The 20,685-nt window shown below is 49.9% G+C and overlaps 1 protein-coding gene across 4 annotated transcripts; it reads left to right on the forward strand.

The window, feature by feature from the left end:
- The first annotated feature begins 2,540 nt into the window (after window positions 1-2,540).
- SLC2A4 (solute carrier family 2 member 4) lies at window positions 2,541-20,596 on the forward strand. 4 transcript variants are annotated; one of them, XR_014784006.1, is made up of 12 exons: window positions 2,550-2,640; window positions 5,171-5,290; window positions 7,934-8,094; window positions 9,043-9,167; window positions 10,050-10,165; window positions 10,584-10,746; window positions 11,732-11,919; window positions 12,125-12,229; window positions 13,765-13,866; window positions 15,139-15,342; window positions 17,537-17,852; window positions 18,973-20,591. XR_014784006.1 is itself a non-coding variant. In XM_084806822.1 (11 exons), exons 1-11 carry the CDS (start codon window positions 2,620-2,622, stop codon window positions 17,738-17,740), a joined length of 1,509 nt encoding a protein of 502 aa, XP_084662948.1. In that variant the 5' UTR covers window positions 2,541-2,619; the 3' UTR covers window positions 17,741-20,593. The 4 variants fall into 4 exon arrangements, 1 of the variants encoding a protein (XP_084662948.1); XR_014784005.1 differs by having other exon boundaries at window positions 2,573-2,640; window positions 17,537-18,533; window positions 18,973-20,596; XR_014784004.1 differs by having other exon boundaries at window positions 2,573-2,640; window positions 17,537-18,655.
- The last annotated feature ends 89 nt before the right edge of the window (window positions 20,597-20,685 follow it).

Raw genomic sequence — 20,685 nt, forward strand, 5'->3', positions numbered from 1 at the left:
CAATTCTTCATCCTAAGGGTGCAATCCCATGCATGTTTAGACAGAAAAAAAAAATACTACAATTCCCAGCCTGCCCCAGCTGCTCCTTCTTGGCCTTGGTAGTCCCAACCTGTAAAATGGAAACAAAAGCAGGGAAGGGTCAGTGTCGAAGCGAAAGACTGTAAATCTTTTTGAACATCAAAATGTGTTGTGTCCAAGGAAAGGGTCCTATAATCCCGATGGAAACAGGCATGCCCTTGTATAGTTGTGAGACCCCTAACGAGCATAAGGAATTCACTGCCCCACACCAGGTGTGGTCACACCAGACAAATATGTGGAATAGGATGTGTTTTTCAGTAGCAAATGTAACCTCCATGGTTAGAGGTAGTGTATCTCTGAATACCACTTGCAGGAGGAGGGTGCAGAGAACAAAGGAGAAGAACAAAGCATACAGGCTTCCTGGAGACATGTGGCTGGCCATTGTAGGAGGCAGAGTCCTGGCTCAGGTGAGCGTTTGATCTGCTCTTGCAGGGCTCTTATATCTCTGCAACAGCCTTTCCTGAACTGGCCTCAGAAACAGGGTGTGCGATTAAACTGACCACATAAGCAAGTTTCCTCTTCCTTTAAACTTCCTAAGTTTGATCAGGCAACGGATCTCGTTTTGAAAAACAAGAACAAGAATTTAAAGAACTAGAACAAGTTAATGCAGGCTTAATCTAAATTAACTTTCTGGAGAAGCTGTAAAGGGGGCGGGGAACAAAAGGGAAGTGGTATACCAGCGTTTACACGCGCATGCTTTTCCAGGCACGTACACAAGAGAGTTAAGATGTATCTGCCAGACGCACACCCCTCCGAGATCTGACTCACTGCGACCAGCATGCAGAGACTCAGAAAACGATTGTTCATGCATGTCAGGTTAAATTTTAAAGGGGTACTCCCAACATCTCCCCAAAAGCCAAACTGTGGGCAGGGGAGGGTCAGGCATTTACAAGAGACAGGCTCCAGAAAATAGTTTATTTTATTCCTAAACACAATTTATTCCCCTTTTCTGTTTGAAGGAATACCCCAAAAGGCTAACAAAAGAAACATCACACCTACATGGCAACAATAATAAGGGAATAGCTAAAGCTGCAGGAAAGAATGTAATAAAATCACAGTATCAACACAGTCATAGAATCATAGAATAGTAGGGTTGGAAGGGGCCTACAAGGCCATCGAGTCCAACCCCCTGCTCAATGCAGGAATCCAAGTCAGAGCATCTCTGACAGATGGCTGTCCAGCCTTGTCTTGAATGCCTCCAGTGTGGGAGAGCCCACCGCCTCCTAGGTCATACCACAGGCAAGCTTTAATAAACCCTCAAGGATGGTTCCTGATAAACAAGGACACTTTGAGCATCCATAGGTCATCCCCAGGGAGCTTCAGCCGCTGTCCTTCAGTGGATAGTTTCTCAAGTAAGAGGAACCGGGGCTGAAGCTTTGATAAAAGTCACATATCCTGGCTGGCATTCCTCCGCATCCCACATGCCTGGTTGCAGTCACTCAAATCATAAAGCAAAGGCACTCTGCATGTGCTCAGAGGCACTCTGCCATTGCTTTGCACTGTTCCCAGCACTGAATCTTCAAAATGGGTCCAAGGGCTCAGTTGTGTTGCAAAATCAACCCTTACTGTCCTTGCTCCTCCTTAAGGGGCAAAAGGCCCCCGAACCGCTTGCCTTCGCTTGCCTTCCTGCCCCACAGTGCCAGGGAAGGTCTCAGGAAGCACACGGGGTCAAGTCCGATCTGTGTTTACAGTTCCGAAGCTTCTCAGCTCCGGCAGCATCTCCTAATATGGTTCTTTTGTGTCTGCTGCGTGTGTCCAGCAGGCCCTTCCCCTGGGATGTAGGGGGGGCGTTCATCCCAAATTGCTGGAAAACAAATGTGCACTGTGGCCACCCCCTCACACCAGCAGCAGGAGCAGCTGCTGCCTTGGCCACACTGTCTGCAGCCCCCTGGTTCCAACACAGAACAAACCTACAGCAGTTCTGATTAGCAGACAGTTCCCTTTCTCTAGTCCACTCTTCCCCAAACCCCTGAGAAGCTTCTTCAGTAGCCACAATCGCCTCCCAAAGAACCCAGAAGCCCCATCCCTTTTGCCCCTGCCCCAAAGAACGTGAGAACGAGAATCCTCAGGCTCTCAAGAACCCAGAGGTCTGAGCTCCCGACCTCCTTCAAACCTATTAGTAGTGTTTTTAACCTTAAAAAATCCACCTTCTGTGCCTGTAAGTAGCTTAATGGTAGGCAGAAATTCAACAGGTAAAACCCCTTTCTGCAACAGGGGAAAGCTCCACCTGTTGAATATCTACCTGCCACACACTTGTTTAAAAATCAGGAGCCCTGCCAGAAAAAACAACAACAACAAAAGTAGGCAGGGTCGCAATCTGACACCTAACCACTAGGCAACGCAGCCTTGTGTTGTCATAGCTCTCCCTTGTTGCTCCGGCTCTTCCTTCTGGCTGCCCTTTTCTGTCACCCAGTTCCATGGAAACAGCCTCGCCCCAAAATACCAGACCTAAAGGAAGTGGGAGGGACAACACAGGGCAGGCAGGCGGGGCGGCATGACTCACTTCGCAGGAGGAGGACACTCTTTTCTAAATGGTTCAGGATGGCACTTGGCAGAAAAAGGGTATGTGATGTTTCTCTCCTTTTGCTTTAAATTGGCTTTCAGCAGGCCAGAGAGGTCTGGTCTAAACATGTCCTCTACCCCAGAAGGGGCCCCATGCAGGTTGCCCACACCAGGGTGGGACTCCTGAACTCGGCCCTCAGATGTGGTGGAGATGTGCACTGCTGTGGGTGTGCTGGTCCGAGGCTTCGGAGGCAGCTGGCCCTGGAGCGGTGCGGGGATGTGTGCTGCGCGTCAGCAGGGCTCCCTTATTATTCATTTAGGAAGAGCAGAGTAGAGACTTTGGCAGCACGTTGACCGTAAGCCAAGGCAGTGCCAGCCAGGGCACACCAGCTCTGCCACCAGAAGCCCTTTCAGTCAAAAGGAAGCCGAAAGTTTTTAAAAACAATCCGGAGGCCAATCAAAAAAGGAGGAGCAGACAGTATTTTCAGGACCGGAAGGAGAAAGAGGGGACAAAGTCTTGTGGCATTCTTTTTGAGTATCCCCAGAAGCTTGAAACCTGGAAGAAAATTTTGGTGCAATTAAAGATCAATAATGATGCAAGATCAAAAGTAGATTAACAGCCTGGGCAGACATTGGCCACTGTTTGCACACCTGTGCTTAGCCATCATGCCCTTTGCACAAGGGTCATGCAAAGGCAGGAAGATCGCATCAGGCTTCCTCATGTCACGGAGGTAATATTTGACCTTGAGCCTTTGCTTCCTTGAAGCCTCTGATCCTGATGTGTAACATATGGGTTTTACACGAGGAACGTTGCATAGAAATGTTTCATGTTTCCCATGTGCCTGAGATGGTGTGTGACCTTGAGGCCTGTTAATTAGTGTGCTGTGTATTGCCTGTTGAAGACTATTGCACTTTCATGCAAGGCATCAAGCGGTTGAGTTACATGGATTCCCTTTTTCTCCATTGCTGCTCAGCTGAGATCTTTTGGGACCATTCTGTGAGATTATGGGTTACCTCCCTCCCTCCCTTCCTTCCTTCCTTCTGCTCCTTCTCCCCTCTCCCTGGCCGGTGTTCTGGGTGCAGGGGATGATAATAGTGGATTTGATACTGCTGAGATCAAATATTGATGTTTCTCCTGCCAAGCTGAGCACAGCCTAAATGGGCATGGCTGGACAATGTGACTCTCCCTGGACGGTGCCTCGGGGAAAAGAAATGCCTGGCAATTTGTACTCCTCCCCCCTCACAATGCTATGCATGCTGGTGCTCTGGAAAGAAAACTGGGAAGACTTGTTCACTAGTCTTGATCGAGGACAGGAAGAAATAAGGTACACTTGGAGCTGGAAATGCCCATGCGCTATGCCAGCCTTCCCCAACCTGGTGCCCTTTAGATGTGCTGGATGACTGCACATCTGGGGGGCACCAGGTTGGGAAAGGATGGTCTATGTGGCACCAAAGATTCCCCCCCCCCAGGTGTCTCCAGCCCCAGGTTCTCAGCAAAATATCCCTCCTGGAGACTTGTTATCATGCGAACAAGACAATGTTGTTAGGCATTGGAAAATGTGGGACATTTGGGGGGGCTGAGGTGGAAAAATCCAAATGGCGGTAGGCAACATGGTGCTCCCTGCACCCGTGGACCCCTCGGCCCTGTGGATAGCCTGCAATTATTTTAATTCAGTAATTAAATAACTGGGCTGGGCAGGAGGGTTTCAGAGCGAAGCACGGGCCCCCAACAGCCTGCCATCTTGATGCCCCAGAATGCCCCCCCCCCCCCCCCGTGTGGACCAGGAGAAATTCTTAGGAAGTTGGGCGGGTGGCTGGAGGCCAATGATTTACTAGGCAGTCCTCCCAGCCTCCCGAAGGAAGGAATTGCCGCAGCCTGTAAGTGGGGAGGCTTGGGAATGGCAGCAGGGAAACTGGGGGAGAAAGAGAAGAGAATCTGTGTGTGTGTGTGTGTGGGGGGGGTGATCCTGAACAAGAGCGAAAACCGTGGCTGCAAAGGGGTGGGCTTGTGTTTTGGAGCTCAGATCTCGCCTCTGCCATAGATGCAGGTGCATGGGCAGATTGCTTGTCTTTTAGCCTCTTTCAGCCTTGCCTTCTGTGAAATGGGTGTTTTGTGACTGGTGTGCCCAACCGGGCAGCCATTTAGTGAATGGGCACCTCCACCGTATGGCCGCCATTTTGTGACAGCACCCATTACACTTTCCCAGCATGCCAAATATGCCCGCTGATCCAACAAGAGGAAGAGCCCCTGCTTATGCCCACACATACACTAAAATTAACATGGGGCACCAATCCAGTGGAACGTTCTCCTGCACAAGCCCCCATCGAAATGAATGGGTTCTGTACAGGAGTGCAGGAGTCCTCTTGCGCAGGAGAACGCCCGAGCAGACTGAACACTGGGGGTCTAGCTTTCCCTGTCTCCTGCTCTGCCACTCCCCGTGGGACTCCACATCTGCATCCACAAGGGACCGACCTCTACAAAGAGCTAGGCGATATCATGGGCACGGGCCATCCTTGGCAGCTTCAGGTACGATGTGAGCTGAAAAGAGGGACAAAATTAAGGGCTGTCCTCTTTGCTTGCGTGTTGCAGGAAAGAGAGGACGACGCTGGGAGCGGGATCACTCCCACCTTAATCCTGTCCGTCTTCACGGCTGTCTTGGGATCCTTGCAGTTTGGCTACAACATCGGAGTCATCAATGCGCCGCAAAAGGTACTGAGGGTGGAGTCCCCTGGCCAGCATGGCGGGGCGTAACTGGGGAACAACACCAGGGCTGAAGTGACAACCAAGAGGCATGCCTCTGAGCGTGTGCAGATAGTGATCTTGAAAGCGCCTCTGAGCGTGTGCAGATAGTGATCTGGAAAGCCCCCTAGGATACAGATGTCCAGATTTAACAAAGAGTCCCTGTTTTTCAAGCAGTGGTAAATGGGATTTTCTCCTTGTTTTTGGTTTGCCTTTTGAGAATCCCTTCTTTAAATGTTGTTAACAGGAGTTGCTAGCATTGTCCATCTTCATGGTTCAGCTTTCCTCAACCTGGTGCCCTCAAAATGTGTTGGACTGCAATGGCCATGCTGGCTGGGGATGATAGGGTTTGTAGTCCAACAGATCCAGAGGGCACCAGGTTAGGGAAGGCTATAAGAAGTTAACTCTCTGGGTGGGGAATGGATATATCTAGTCCCTAGTGCATATCCATGTTATAAATCAATATGCATAGAGCCAGTGTGGTGTAGTGGCTAGAGTGTTGGACTGGGAGTCGGGAGATCCGGCTTCTAGTCCCCACTCGGCCATGGAAGCCCACTGGGTGACTTTGGGCCAGTCGCAGACTCTCAGCCCAACCCACCTCACAGGGTTGTTGCTGTGAGGATAAAATGGAGGAGGAGAAAGATTATGTACGCTACCTTGGTTCCTTAAGTAAGAAAAAAGGTGGGATATGAATGAATGAATGCATATGCACTGTGCAGGCTGCCATGTCACACCCACCAGGTATTCCAAGGAAAGGGCGTTTTTTCAATTATGCTCTTCTGGTTAATCACCCTCCTGGCTATTGCAGAATAAATCAATAAGCAATAAGCATAATCAATAATCATCCATTATTATCATTGTCATCATCATAATTATCAGTCATCATCATAATCAGCAGAACCACTTTGCACTATATTAAATTGCACGGGGGACCCAGGAACCTTGCACTAGGAGACATGGCCCTTTTAGCTTTGTCTGCACCAGGGGCAGGGAGCTGGTGGCCCTCCAGACATTGTTGGACTACAGCTCCAATCAGCCCCAGCCTGCATGGCCAATGGTCACTGGCGATGGTAGTTGTAATCCAGCAAGATCTGGAGGGCCACTGGTTCCCTTCCCCTAAGTCTATACTGACTGGGGGTGGCTCTCCCAGGCTTCAGACAGAGAGAGAGGTCCTTTGCAGCTGTCCTTGGAGATGCTGGGATTGAACTTGTGGCGTGCTTGATCCCTGAGCAGTTACGTTAGCTGGTATTTATGTGCAGAATTCACTGTGAATGTATGGTATAGAATCATAGAATCATAGAACAGTAGGGTTGGAAGGGGCCTACAAGGCCATCGAGTCCAACCCCCTGCTCAATGCAGGAATCCAAGTCAGAGCATCCCTGACAAATGGCTGTCCATTGGTATGATTAATCTCTTTTGATAAACATGATAATTTCCAGAGGGGGGAGCCGTGGTAGTCTGTTGCAGCAAAAACAAAAGAGTCTTGTGGCATCTTAAAGACTAACACATTTAGGGCACAATCCTATGCATGTTTAGGCCGGAAGAAGTCCAGCAACTCCCAGCATGTTCCAGCTAGCATGGCTGGCTGGCTCATGCTGCAGGTTGTAGGACTTTTTTCTGTCAAAACCTGCATAGGATTGTGCCTTTAGCATGGCATCAGCTTTTGTGCACACTGTCCATTTCATCAGGTCCATCAGTAATAATAATAATAGCAGCCCCTTCTCACAGGCTCACATTCTAATACACACAATACATAAGAATCCTTTGGATGTGAATTGGGGTGTTTGTAAGTGGTTCCCTGGGGTTTTCTTGTCAACTGTCGGACAAGACAGCTACTCAGCACTGGTTAGGCCTCATCTGGAGTACTGTGTCCAATTCTGGGCACCACACTTTAAGAAGGATGCAGACAAACTGGAGAGGTTTCAGAGGAGGGCAACAAAGATGATCAGGGGACTGGAAACAAAGCCCTGTGAAGAGAGACTGAAAAAACTGGGCATGTTTAGCCTGGAGAAGACTTGAGGGGAGATAGGATAGCGCTCTTCAAGTACTTGAAAGGCTGTCACAGAGACGAAGGCCAGGATCTCTTCTCCATCATCCCCGAGTGCAGGACACGGAATAATGGGCTCAAGTGACAGGAAGCCAGATTCTGGCTGAACATCAGGAAAAACTTCCTGACTGTTAGAGCAATGCGACAATGGAACCCATTCCCCGGGGAGGTGGTGGGCTCTCCCACACTGGAGGCCTTCAAGACGAGGCTGGACATCCACCTGTCAGGGATGCTCTGACTTGGATTCCTGCACTGAGCAGGGGGTTGGACTCAATGGCCTTGTAGGCCCCTTCCAACCCTACTATTCTATGATTCTATGATTCTAAGAATGGACTGGCAGGGGGAAAGACCGATTGCACCATTCCCCAACCTGGTGTCCTCCAGATGTGTTGGACTACAATTCCCACAATATTCAGCCTGCATTGCCATTGGCCACGCTGACTGAGGATTGTGGGAGTTGTAGTCCAGCGCATCTGGAGGGCACCAGGTTGGGGAAGGCTGATCTATTGCTTGGGACTGAGAGAAGGGCTTTCTTACTGATCCTGTTTTCTTGTCATCCCGCTCAGATAATTGAGCAGAATTACAATGACACATGGAAGAATCGCCATGGTGTGCCCATTGACCCCAACACCCTCAAAACACTGTGGTCCTTGTCTGTCGCCATCTTCTCCATTGGGGGCATGCTCTCCTCCTTCATGGTGGGCGTCGTCTCGGAATGGCTCGGCAGGTAAGACCACTCTGCGTGAAGTCATGAAAAAGAAGAGGTATCTCTGAACATGTGCAGAGTTCCTCAGCTATGGCTGGTTGTTCCAGTTGCTCAATTGCCAATATTTCTCCCCAACCCTGCTCCCAACAGGGTACCGGTGCCTCTAATAACCATGTGACAGGCAGTAAGTCAGTAGGGGAAGCTTGCATCATTGCTCCATCCCTATACTGGAAAGCACAGCACCCGTTGAATTACCATATGCCATCGGCACAGAAGCTGGGGCAGGGGACAAAAAAGCATAGCCCTAAATGCTAGCCTCCTAGAAGCCCATCTTAAAAGGAGATTTGAGTCTCCCTGTCTGCTTGATGTAAAATCAAAGTAGACTTAGACAGGCCTTTTCTTCACTGCTTTTGCAGTTTTTGCAGTTGATCGTATTTAATTCTTAGATTCTGACAATGTACAATTATTTGGTGGGGTAAGTGAAACCAGGGCCACTTTGAGTCAGGATTCATTCGGACAGAGCCCAAGGAGAAACTGTTTGGAATTCCAGGGCTCAGCTGGGCTGTTGTGAAGTAATAGCAGCATTCCCCTGAGCATCTGCAGAATGCTTCCTTCCCTTGCCACTGAGTAATGCCCAACAGCGGCCCACACTTCCAGGGAGAAAGGGCTCCGAGGGCAAATGGCACAACTTCTAGGCATACCTGAGGCTTTAGATCAGCCTTCCCCAACCTGGGACCTCCAGAGGCGTTGGACTACAACTCCCAGAATCCCTCCAGCCAGTAGAGCTGGCTGGGGGGATTCTGGGAAGTGTAGACTAACACCTCTGGAGGGCCTCAGGTTGGGGAAGACTGCTTTAGGGTCTAAAGTTTAGAAACTGTTTGAAACTCTTCAAATCTAGGTTAACTTCACACACACACGCACGAGTGCGCGCACGCACGCACTCACTTTTTTTCCTCTCTGCCGTTTTAGGAAGAGGGCCATGATTGTGAATAACAGTCTAGCCTTTCTCGGTGGTGGTTTGATGGGCTTAGCTGAGCTGGGCAAGTCCTACGAGATGATGATCATTGGACGGTTTACTATTGGGGCTTTCTCAGGTAAGAAAGGGACTGTTGATTTTGGGGTGGGATAAAGCAGGGACCTGTGATGCAACGAAAATGTGAGGAGGAGAGAGAAGAAAAGTGGGAGATGTTTGAGGGCTTGGCCCAAGCACCCATTTAGAAGTCCAAGGTGCAACTCGAGAACGTGCAAAGTTGCACTAAGGGAGGGAGGGTCATGGAGCAGGTGCGGATGGCCTGTGACTCGCTATGGAGTGGCCACAACCCACACCCTCCCTCTCAACACACATGCACACACAACTGAGCCTGGATATAACAATGCAAAGGCAGACAAGTCAGCTCTAAGTCAGACTTAGACTTAGAACTAAAGGGAGAGACATATTGGGGGGGGCATTGTTGAAGCAGGATGGCCGCTTACACATCGCCCCAAAGGAGAAGAGACTGATTTGCATGAGCTAAATTTATATGTACAAATGCAAATTGAGAAATGGTTATTATAATTTAAAGAGGAATACCATCCATCTCACCATTGTGGGGCAGCCGATGAGCAGGGCAGCCGTGCGCCTGCTCTGAGGGCTGTCCAGGCGTGCGCTGTCGACTTCACGCTCTCTGTTGCGCTGGGTCTTATCTTTCAGCTGGACTTGGACCGGACAGACCTTCAGACAGACGAGAGTCCTTTGGCAGCCCATCAAAAAGAGGACTGTCCTCTGTAAAAGAGGATGCCAGGCCACCCTAAGACAGGAACCCCCCCCGGCCTAGAAAGAACTTTGGTAGCCGTCTTTCACCTAGGTGGCAATTGTGAGATCTACTGTGTTTCCATCTTGAGTAGGAGCAGGGTCAGGCGGAGAGTGGCCAAGTTAATCTGGCTGCCTTCTCATTCATCCTTTGTTCCCTCCCTGTCCCTCTTTCCTGCCACACCAGGATTTGCCTCGGGTCTCGTCCCCATGTACGTGGGGGAAATCTCCCCCACCAACCTGCGCGGGGCACTGGGCACGCTGAATCAACTGGCCATTGTCATTGGAATCCTTATTGCACAGGTAATGAACTGCCAAAACGCCCCCCCCCCCCATCCTTGGCCACCACTTCCTAGAAATATTTTGGGGCAGGGCCTCTTTTCCAGGGGAGGAAGGGGGTGTTGTTGGGGAGCACTCTGTGACACGGACCAGGTATGGACATGGAGGCCTGGCATTTAGGCGGGTGTTATGACAGCACTGTTAATTTTCCTTTTGAGTGTACAGTACTGCAGCCTGGCCCAACCTGGTGCCCTCCAGATGTGCTGGGCTGCAATTCCCATAATTCCTGGCCAGATCTGGAGGGCACCCGGTTAGGGAGGAAGGGTGCAATACTGAACAGGAAAAGGGATTTTCTCTCATTCCACTGGTGTTGCTGCACCTGAGCCTTCGGAATTGGATGGGTTAGGAGCCGATTAAACACACGCCATCTCTCCCGCAACAGGTGTTTGGGCTGGAAACGCTCCTGGGCACACCCACGCTGTGGCCCCTCCTGATGGGTATCACTGTGGTCCCCTCCGCCCTCCAGCTCCTGTTGTTCCCCTTCTGCCCCGAGAGCCCTCGGTACCTGTACATCATCCGCAACAAGGAGTCCAAGGCAAAAGAAAGTGAGTCTACCCTTCCTCTTCCATGCCCAGTTCCTGCTCTCTGCTCATGCCTACTGTCCGCTCCTTTGCCCAACTCTGCTTCCCTCTGGCCAGCCTTCCATCTTCCCACCTACCTCCCATGTCCCCTCTTTTACTCATCCGTGCCTGTCCCTTCCCTTCATCCTCCTTCTGTCCATCACTTCCTTCCAGCCATCTCTTCCTTCTTTCCACTGTCATCCACTCCATTCCACTCGCAGCCCGATTCGATGCCTGTTTACTTAAAGGCAAACCAGGCTGTTGTTCAGTGAAACTTTCTCTGAGGTAGGTGAGCATGGGATGCAGCCTTCATCAGGCCCCCACCCTCCATCAGTCCACTTGTCCACCCTTCCTCCCATCAGCCATCCTCCATCTGGCTTCTTCCTCTGCCCATATACCTGACCACCCCCTTTCTGCCTTCGTCCGTTATTCTTCCAAGGGTAGGCATGTTGGTCACAAGACAAGAACCCCTTTGCGCGTGCGCCCCCTCTTCCCCATTGCAGCCCCCCTGCCTCTTGCTCTGGCCCAGGCAACAGTGGGGGGGACAAGGTGGAGGAGCAGGGGATGCTGCAGCCTGCATGCTCTCTGGCCCTCTGCCTGGCAGGCAGACGAGTGGCTTGGGAGGAGGGGGCCCATTATGTGTGTCCTGCCCATAGGCCCTCCAGAATCTGGAGCCGGCCTTGCTGCAGATAATTCCTTCCACTCATGGTCCATTTGATCCTCACAAACAATCCTCCTTCCTCCCTTTGGATCCACCTCTTCCTTCTTTCCAGTTCCATTCCATTCCACCCATCGCAACTGCTAGACAGCCCTCCATTTTTCCTCCTCTCCGTTGCTCCACCTGCCCCCCTCCCCTCCCCTCCTCTGTTACTGTCCAACTGTTCCATCCGTCCCCATGCCCATCAGCTCCCCCCACCCCACACGCACACATTGAACACACCTTAAGCAGCCCCTCTCTGGTCCTCACCAGGTCTCAAGCGGCTGACAGGACTTGCGGATGTGAGTGCAGCTCTCACTGAGATGAAAGAAGAGAAGCGCCGCATGGACCTGGAGCGCAAGGTCTCCCTGCTCCAGCTCTTCCGCGCCCGCATCTACCGCCAGCCCCTGCTGATTGCGGTGGTCTTGCAGTTGTCCCAGCAGCTCTCTGGCATCAATGCGGTGAGTTGCAGCCGGTTGGCAGGAGAGCAGATACAGCTGCAGATGTGTTGGACGACAACTCCCAGACACCCCCCCCCCCTTCTGGGAGTTGGTCCAACACATAAGGAGGGCCCCAGGTTGGGGGAGGCTGACTTAGAGTGGGCGGTGGGGGGTGGTCTTGAGGAGCCTTCACCTGACCGCTCTTGCTCATCTTTCACCCTCGTAGGTCTTCTATTACTCAACCGATATCTTCACAAAAGCCGGGCTGGAGCAACCCATCTACGCCACTATCGGAGCTGGTGTGGTCAACACGGTGTTCACCGTTATTTCGGTAAGGACCTCCAGCCCCACCGGTTGCACCCCCGGTCATGGAAGCCACATTCACACGAATGGTCACTTCAGTCCAACAGACCTTTAACACATTGTGATGCCCGCTGCATTCCCGCATTGAGAGCTGCTGCACAGGTGGCACAATGGATCCTGCTTTAAGATGAGCATGTCTCCCACCCTCTGAATCATTTTGTCCAGGGGGACAGTCTCAGGGCAGGAGTCACTCTGCCACTTGTCAGGGCAACGCATATGGAGAAGGGCTACTCAGAGCAGAAGGCAGCCGCCTCCTGCGATTTTCAAGGAGCTCCCGGCATTCTGCTTTCTAGGCAAGAAACAAAACCAGTGGAATCATGTGAGGCCTTCCAGCAGGGACAGGGATCCTCCTGCCCTCGGGCCAGAAGTGGCCTGCTGTGCCAGCCCATCCAGCCTGCAGGGCCGCTTCCCTTCACGGGGAAGGTGATGGAGCAGCGAACCGCCACCTCGGTGGGCTTGACTCCATCTGGGCTTTCTCTATCCAGGGGTCATAGAATCATAGAATAGTAGGGTTGGAAGGGGCCTACAAGGCCATCGAGTCCAACCCCCTGCTCAGCGCAGGAATCCAAGTCAGAGCATCCCTGGCAGGTGGCTGTCCAGCCTCGTCTTGAATGTCATTCACATATCTCTTTAGTGCAGATAGACTAGATTAGAGGTAAATGTGCCAATGAGGATAACACTTCATGCATCTGACAAAGCGAAAACAACGAAGAGCCTTGAGGCATCTTAATGACTAACAAATTTATTCTGGCATAAGCTTTCGTGGAGTATGTACAGTTCTGGAGTAGGGATACCTTCCCCTCATTAAAGGGGAGACCCTAGTGGTTCTCCCTTTTCCCCCAGTGAGAACAGTACATTTAGGGGGTTGCTATTCATTCACAGACTGTTCAGTTTCCATGTCACTACACAAATTTTTAATGAAAAACAGACACACATGAAAATTTCCGTTTAATTACTTAGGGCAATATGCATTTTTGGGACATATTCTGGTACTTTTTTTTAGCCAATAACTGTACTGCCAAATTCAGAGCAGTGCATAATCTGAAAGATAACTGTGGATTGATCTATGCATTAGTCCAACACAGCTTAAAATCTTAATCTTAAAATCTTTCCTTAAAAATGTGGATCAAATGAAATCCTCAGGCATCCTTACATAGGTGGCTTTGTATGCCACCTGGTATGATGCCAGCAAGATTGTGGGCTCTTGCCTCTCTATATAACAGCCGTCCTCAACCAGGTGCCCTCCAGATGTGTTGGTCTACAACTCTCATCATTCCCCAGTCAGCATGGTGGCTGGAGATGATGGGAGTTGTAGTCCAACACTTCTGGAGGGTGCCAGCTTGGGGAAGGCCTTGCAGAGGAGGTGCTCTCTGGAGTAAAGCTCTGATCACGGCCAGTCCACTTTGGCCTCCCTTTTCTATTGTTTTCCCATATCCTCTTCTCTGTAGTGCTTTCCGACTTCATCTTTGCTACGCCTTCTTCTCTGTATTTCCTCTATCCCAGGTGTTCCTGGTGGAGCGGGCAGGGAGACGAACCTTGCATCTCCTGGGCTTGCTCGGTATGTGTGTGTGTGCTCTCCTTATGATGGCATCTCTCCTCTTGGTGGTGAGTAGCTGGGCAAAGAACGCAGCCATTTATGGGCCTAGATGGGTATGTCCTCTGTTGATACGCCTAACCTTCTCTGAAAGCTATTTTGCCCATTGGCCATCCTCACCACTTCTCGTGGCAGGGAGTTCCACGGAGTGAAGCAACCGTCCGGCCTGAATTGACTGGCCCTTGGTTTCAGTGCATGACCCTGGAGTTCTAGCATTTTGAAGGAGAGAAGATAATTCCTCACAACACCCTCTGTCCACACCATTTATAAGAGTGCCCCCTCTCACCTCATAGTCCAGGCTGCCCCAAACATTCCACGTTTGCTCTGGACACCAAAACTTACATGTACAGATACCATTGTCTTTGTCTAGTGCAGGCATCTGATGAAGTCGGGCCCTAGATTAGCCTCACTTATTTATTTTATTTTTATTTATTATTACATTTATATCCCACCTTTTTTCCTCTTGCAAGGAATCCATGGTTGAAATGAAGTTGGGCTGAACGCAGCTTAATTAGTCGTGCCTGCCCCCAAATAACTGCAGTTTTGTGGGGGTGCTGAGAAGTCGTCATCAAAGATACTTCACTACTGAACTACTAAGTGGGTAATAGTTCAGCAAGGAGACACAGATGTTGATTGATGGAGGGAGCAATCCTATGCCTTCTAGTCAGTGGCTAGACGGCCATAGGATATGTGGTTTTCCGGGAACCGACCTTCCTCCTCTTCCGCACTGCCTCATAGGCAGTGCACAATGGCCTCGCACGCCACACTTGGAAGAGGAGTGCAGAGCAGCCAAAACGGGGCGTTCTGGGGCGGGGAAGGTGGAAATGCTGGTACGACACATCCTATGTGTCGTCCGGCAGCCTCCTTCCCTGCTCTGCCTTCCCACGGCTAGATAGCCAAAATCGGCTATCTAGCTGCAAATGCAGGGCAGGAGAAGCGTGGAGGGAACGATCCCCTCCGTGCTTCTCCTGACATGCATTGGATAGAGGGTTGCCTACGGGTTTGGAGGCCGCCGGCTATCCCCATAGGATTGAGCCCTTAATTGATTGTGCGATTAATTTCTATACCATAAGATTTATCAAAAGAATTTAGGTTTACAGAATTAAAAGCAATAAAATACAATTATATAAAAGCAAAATTCAATCATGAAACAATTAAAACTAGCAGAAGAACCAGAACCATTTAAGATTTAAGTATGTAAAATGTATGGACCGGTGTCTCGGCGCTGGCCCTTTTTGTAGCTAGGGAATTAACACAGCAACGCCTATTTCTCCCTACAACAGGATCGTGCGCCTGCAGTTGGCTACCTCAGCATGGTTGCCATCTTTGGCTTTGTGGCATTCTTTGAGATTGGTCCAGGGCCCATCCCATGGTTCATAGTGGCAGAGTTATTCAGCCAGGGACCCCGCCCAGCCGCAATGGCTGTAGCCGGCTTCGCCAACTGGACTTGCAACTTCATCATTGGCATGAGCTTCCCGTCAATTGCAGTGAGTTTCCGTCAGTCATTGATCTCTTTGGCTGGGGGTGGAGGGAGGTGCAGCAGCGTCTGTGAGTGGGACTGTGTATTGATGCCCATAAGCAGAGCACATTGTCTTGTGCAAAGGAATGTGAAAGCTGACATTCTCTGAACTCAGAGAATCTTAGCGGGGGCCTTTTAAGCATGCTTCTTGGAGGGGCCATGACTTCATGGTTTAATTACTGCTACCACCCTGTAGCTGAAGCTCTCTAGACAGTTCACAAAACAAAACTTAGAACCATAAAACACAACATTATATAAAAACCCTTAAGTTTAAAACAGAATACAACCAAAATGAAAACCAGAGTACATTGAAACAATGTGTTAAAATGAAGGACTAAAAAGCCTGGGAAAATAAAGAGCTCTTCACTTGGCGCTGGAGAGACCATAATGTAGGCGTCAGGCAGGCCTGTCTGGGGAGGGCATTTTGCAACTGGGGTGCCACCACTGAAAAGGCCCTCTCTTCAGTAGCCACCTGCCTCACCTCCTTTGGCGTGGGGTGGGGGAGATGATCTGATAACTTGGGCCCAAGCCATCTAGGCCTTTTTAGTTTAATTCCAGCTTTGAATTGGGCCCAGGAAGGGACTGGAAGCTCATGCAGTGCACTTAAAGGCCCCAGCTTCAATCCTGGCATCACACACTTAAAGCAGCCTTCCCCAACCTGGCCCCCTCCAGATGTGTTGGGCCACAACTCCCATCATCCCCAGCCAGCATAGTACAAGGGCAGTTGTAGCCCAGTGCATCTGGAGGGGCCAGGCTGGATGAAAGCATCTCAGAAATGTCTGGTGTGGTTACGGGAAATACCGAGCCAGACCACTTATCCGTCTGCCTCAGCATTGTCCAGTGGAGGCTGGTGGCTCCGATGCCAGTGGGGCGGTGAATCTGCTCCAGGTTTCAGTCAGAACTCTAAAGGAGCTGTCCAAGGTGTGGACCTTGGACAGCTCCTTAGCCTTCAGACTGAAACCTGGAGCGGATTCACCGCCCCACTGACGTCAGAGCCCCCAGCCTCCACTGGTACTGTCAACGATTGCTGACAAGAGGTTTTCCTGCCCTACCTGGAGACACTGGGAACCGAACCTGGGACCTTTTGCATGCAAAGCCGGGGCTTTAGCACTGAGCTCCTGATCTCCATACTTCCAGCACTTAACAGTGGCACTTCCCCATCGCCGGCCTAGCAACTTGTCAGCAACGAAGAAAAGGGTGCCGTGGAGCTTGTGTAAGATGCTTTTATTTGAATCACTGGGTACCCCTAGACCGGGGGGCGGAATGTGTGCCCCTCCAGATGTGTGACCCCAGCCAATGATGTGGGTTGATGGGAGTTCCAGTCAAGCAACATCTGGATGGGAAAGGTGCCCCATCCCTGCCACAGACATTTCTCACACAACTTGGATGAGGGATAAAGGCTTCCAGGACAGCGTGTTAGGGTAGCCTTACAGTGTAAGGCTTAAAACCTCTTTTGGAAGTGACACACTGCAGAAAACCCTCGTATGAGCGTGCGTCTGCAAGCCCACAACTTTGGAGTGCAATCCAGAGCAAGCTGGAAACTCTGGAACAGCCTTTGTCAAGCTGGTGCCCTTCAGATGTGTTGGACTACAACTCCCACAATCCTCAGCCAGCATTGCCAATGGCCATGGAATTTCCAAAAGAGGGAGATTTAGGGTCTACCCCACACTTGAATATCCTCATGACTTTACCCATAATGAAAGGAAAAGCAAGAAAAGCACAGTATAAAGTTTTCATATTTGAATTCATTCCGATCGTATTGCTAAATGTTTGCTCATAGTAAAATCATGTCAGATTTTGTAATGCAAAGCTTTGCAAATTTTAATCTAGGTTGCACCAGCTGGCAAATGGGCCAAGTAGGCATACGTTTTTCAAGCCTGAGCAGCTAGATACCTCTCACCTCAGGTTGTGCAATGGTCCGCCTGAAAGACATTAGATCACAGCTACCCAGCAGAACCAGTTCAGTAAAATGCAGTACAGCTCTTGCACATCTTCCATTCATTTCAGTGGGCTTGTACATGGGCAATTTCGCAGTGGATTGTGCCCCATACTTCTCTTACTCTGCCATCCTTAGCGGTATGCCCCAAATCTGCAGATTTAAGAGGCTACCACCGGGAACATGACATGGCTGCAGTCACTCACCATCTCCTTACTTCTTGTAGGATGCGTGTGGCCCCTACGTCTTCCTCATCTTTGCCATACTCCTGCTGGCGTTCTCGATCTTCACATTTCTCAAGGTGCCAGAGACCCGAGGGCGCACCTTCGATCAGATAGCTGCTACATTCCGACGCACCCCATCTTTGTTAGACCACCAGATCAAGCCGTGCACAGAACTGGATGAACTAAGTCCAGACACCCATGAATGAATGGCAGATGGTGGGATGGGGCAGGAAACCCCCCAAACAGAAAGTGTGGTCTGCGGAGTTGGGGGTGGAGGGCAAAGATACCAGGAGCTGTCTAGCACTTTAATGACACCAGGCTTATTCGGTCTGGCGTGTGATCAGAGTTGAACCTATTTTTTTTTAGGTCTCTTTTTAGTCTGGAATGGATGCATTTTAATTTTTCTTTTAATTTTTTTTAATTTAATAAAGCAGGTCAGGCAGGTATATTGGGCGGGGACAGGAACATGAGGACCTCCATTATGTTTGGGAGGACTAGAAGCTTGTGGCATAGAAGAGTCACAAGGAGCTGCAAGTTTCGTCGGTGTAAATAAAGGATTCTAGGGCATTTGTGCAGAGAGCGGATGCCATTTCGTTGGCAGAATTCAGAAACATGTTTGCCCCAAAAGCAAAGTCCAAAGGCAAAGACTCCCCTCAAAAGGGAAGATGGTTACACCGCGGGCGACTCCAAACTTAGTGGTCTCCCTGACATTTTGGTTATTTATATATTTGATTGCTTTTAATTTGAGCCAGGGCTAAGCCCTGTTTTCCTGGTAGGGGCTTAACTCTGGAACACATACATTTTTAGTCAAGAAGGGAGTGCTGCAGGCCATGTGCAGAGTTTGTTTCCCCTCAGATGTGAGAAACTACAACCATCCTCCCCATCACAGACCCCTGGCTTTGGAGAACAGGGCTCTGACACACGCGCATGCACGCACGCTTTTAAAAAATTAAGCACTGGATGGAGTGACCAGAACATCCCGTTCAAACCCCACACCAGGCTAACTTGTCAGTGTATTGCTCTGACTTGGCTCCCCATCACAAATGCCCGTTTTGCCCTGCTAGGTGTGGTTGCCTAGCAACCGTAGAGAAGGCTTTCAGTGGCAGCCATTTTACCAGTCTGTGTGAAGGCAAGAGCATGCGGTGGTTGCTTAGCAACCACCAAGTGCATCCCCTAAATGATTCTAGGCTGAATAGAGAAGGCCCATTGCTGGTGGCGAGAGCACTGCCGACTCAGAAAGAGAAATGAGGGGCGCAGACCAGGAGAGGGAGCACAGACATAGGCAGAGCGTGGGGAGGATATCGCCTGTGTTCCAGACTTCACTGCCTTCTGAAACAGCCTTCCTAGAAACTTTGGACAGCCTTCCCCAGCCTGGTGCCCTCCCCATGTGTTGGATGACAACTCCCATAATCCTCAGCCAGCATGGGGAGGGCACCAGGCTGAGGAAGGCTGATCTGTTTTGCCTTTGTGGGACTTCCTTCCATTCAAGGATAAACCAGTTAGGGGGCTGGTTGATGTGAGGCTCACTGCTGCAGCTTCCTCTCAGAGAACTCTGGGGAGTAGTTCTCTGACTATGCTGAGTTTTCTTTGGCAGAGCTGTCTAGTCTTACCGTTATTATTAGCTTATACATGTAGCACAACAGGATGCTGCCCCAACCAAGAAGCCTCACAGACAACTGCAATTCAAGGAGTTCCTGCATAGGCAACCATTACAGTGCAAGGGAGGGGGCTTATTTTTGGCATCATGTGCTGCTGCCAACTGACCATTGCTAGTTTTGTTCTAAACGTATAGTGCTGCTCTTCCGAAAGGCAAAGAGGCACTTGCGGATGAAGAACTGGGGACAGGAAGAAAGAGCTTTAAGTCCAAATCCTAGGAAGTCGTCTTGGTTTATTGCATGCAGGGATAACATCTTTGTATTTCCATGTGTCTCAAGGGTCCCTTTGCCTTTTGATGACGGCAGTAGAAGGAATGCCTCAGTCACAGTGGCACAAGGCCAGCCCTACTATTAGGCAGAGTGCGGCATCTGCCTCAGGCAGCAGCTGCTGGGGAGCGGAATGGACAGAGCTGTGCGCACTACATGTCCTCGTCTGCGCCCTCTAAGCTACCCTGTTGCCGGCAGGTGAGGGGGCGGACCCTGTCCTGTCACCAGTGTTGACATTAAGTTTCAGCTGCCAGCCCGGTCATCTTTTGTACATGGAAATGGGCAGGAGGCACCACCTTTGCCTCAGGCAGCAAAGTGGTTGGGGCCAACTCTGCAGCGGTAGGCTGCGTTGCAGTGGTACGGGCACGTTTTCCACCTCACTTGCATACAAGCCCCTGCAATTACAGGACTGACCAAAACTCACCACCTACTTCATGGGAAGTTAAAATAGCAAAAGATGTTCTTTTCTACACCAAACACTTAAAACATAGCAATTCTAAATGGTGATGACAACAGAGTGAACTTGGCTAATTTGCCAGTTTTCAGATGTCAAGCATGAGCTGGCTTAAAGCCAGTTTAACCATCATAGTTTTCTCCCCTGTTTCCTCAGCCCACCCCTCAGGAGGACCACTAGGAATTCCAGTTTTGTAAAGATGCTGATAGGGTCCCAGGGTAATTTGATTGGGAGCCAATCACATGGCACGTTTGTCTCAATCATTTTATGATCAGAACCCAGACTTAAACAATGTAATGACTTTGACTTGCTTTTTAGTTCAATCCCATTTTATTGATTCTTCAGGACTTTTTACTATGGTGATTTTTCAGGCATCTCTCCACAGCCATGAGGGTTAGGAATTTCTTTGTGGGATTTTAAAACCGCACATGGACTGCATCACTCTGTAGATTAGGTTATCCACCCATGACTCAGAATATTAAATGAAAAGCTGTAAGAAGGAAACTGAACACTAATTTTAAAGTTTTCCCCTGAGACAGTTTGAGACTATACAAGGGATACAATTTTCTATTTGTTTAATGCAGGAAGATACTGTCTTAAAGATTGTGAGCATGTTTGTGTGTGTGCATGTTAATTTTTGTATTTTCAGAAAGAGTATTTGTATATAAAGAATAGGCTACTATATGGTTGTTGCTTGCTTAGCATATATCTCCAATTCTCAGTGGTTAAAACATAAAAAATCAGTTCAGAAGCCAAGAGAACAGGATGCTTCACA

The sequence above is a fragment of the Heloderma suspectum genome, chromosome 6, assembly GCF_057233095.1.
Source record: "Heloderma suspectum isolate Gila_16-S chromosome 6, 16-S_ref, whole genome shotgun sequence".
In the NCBI taxonomy this organism is placed as follows: domain Eukaryota; kingdom Metazoa; phylum Chordata; class Lepidosauria; order Squamata; family Helodermatidae; genus Heloderma; species Heloderma suspectum.

What these genes read in the sequence shown, in the direction of transcription:
- SLC2A4 (XM_084806822.1), top strand. Translation starts at nt 2,620, where the DNA reads ATGGCACTTGGCAGAAAAAGG. An exon ending in GGAGTCCAAGGCAAAAGAAA is followed by an intron (nt 10,747 to 11,731) that starts GTGAGTCTACCC and finishes GGTCCTCACCAG; the next exon opens with GTCTCAAGCGGCTGACAGGA. An exon ending in AGCTCTCTGGCATCAATGCG is followed by an intron (nt 11,920 to 12,124) that starts GTGAGTTGCAGC and finishes TCACCCTCGTAG; the next exon opens with GTCTTCTATTACTCAACCGA.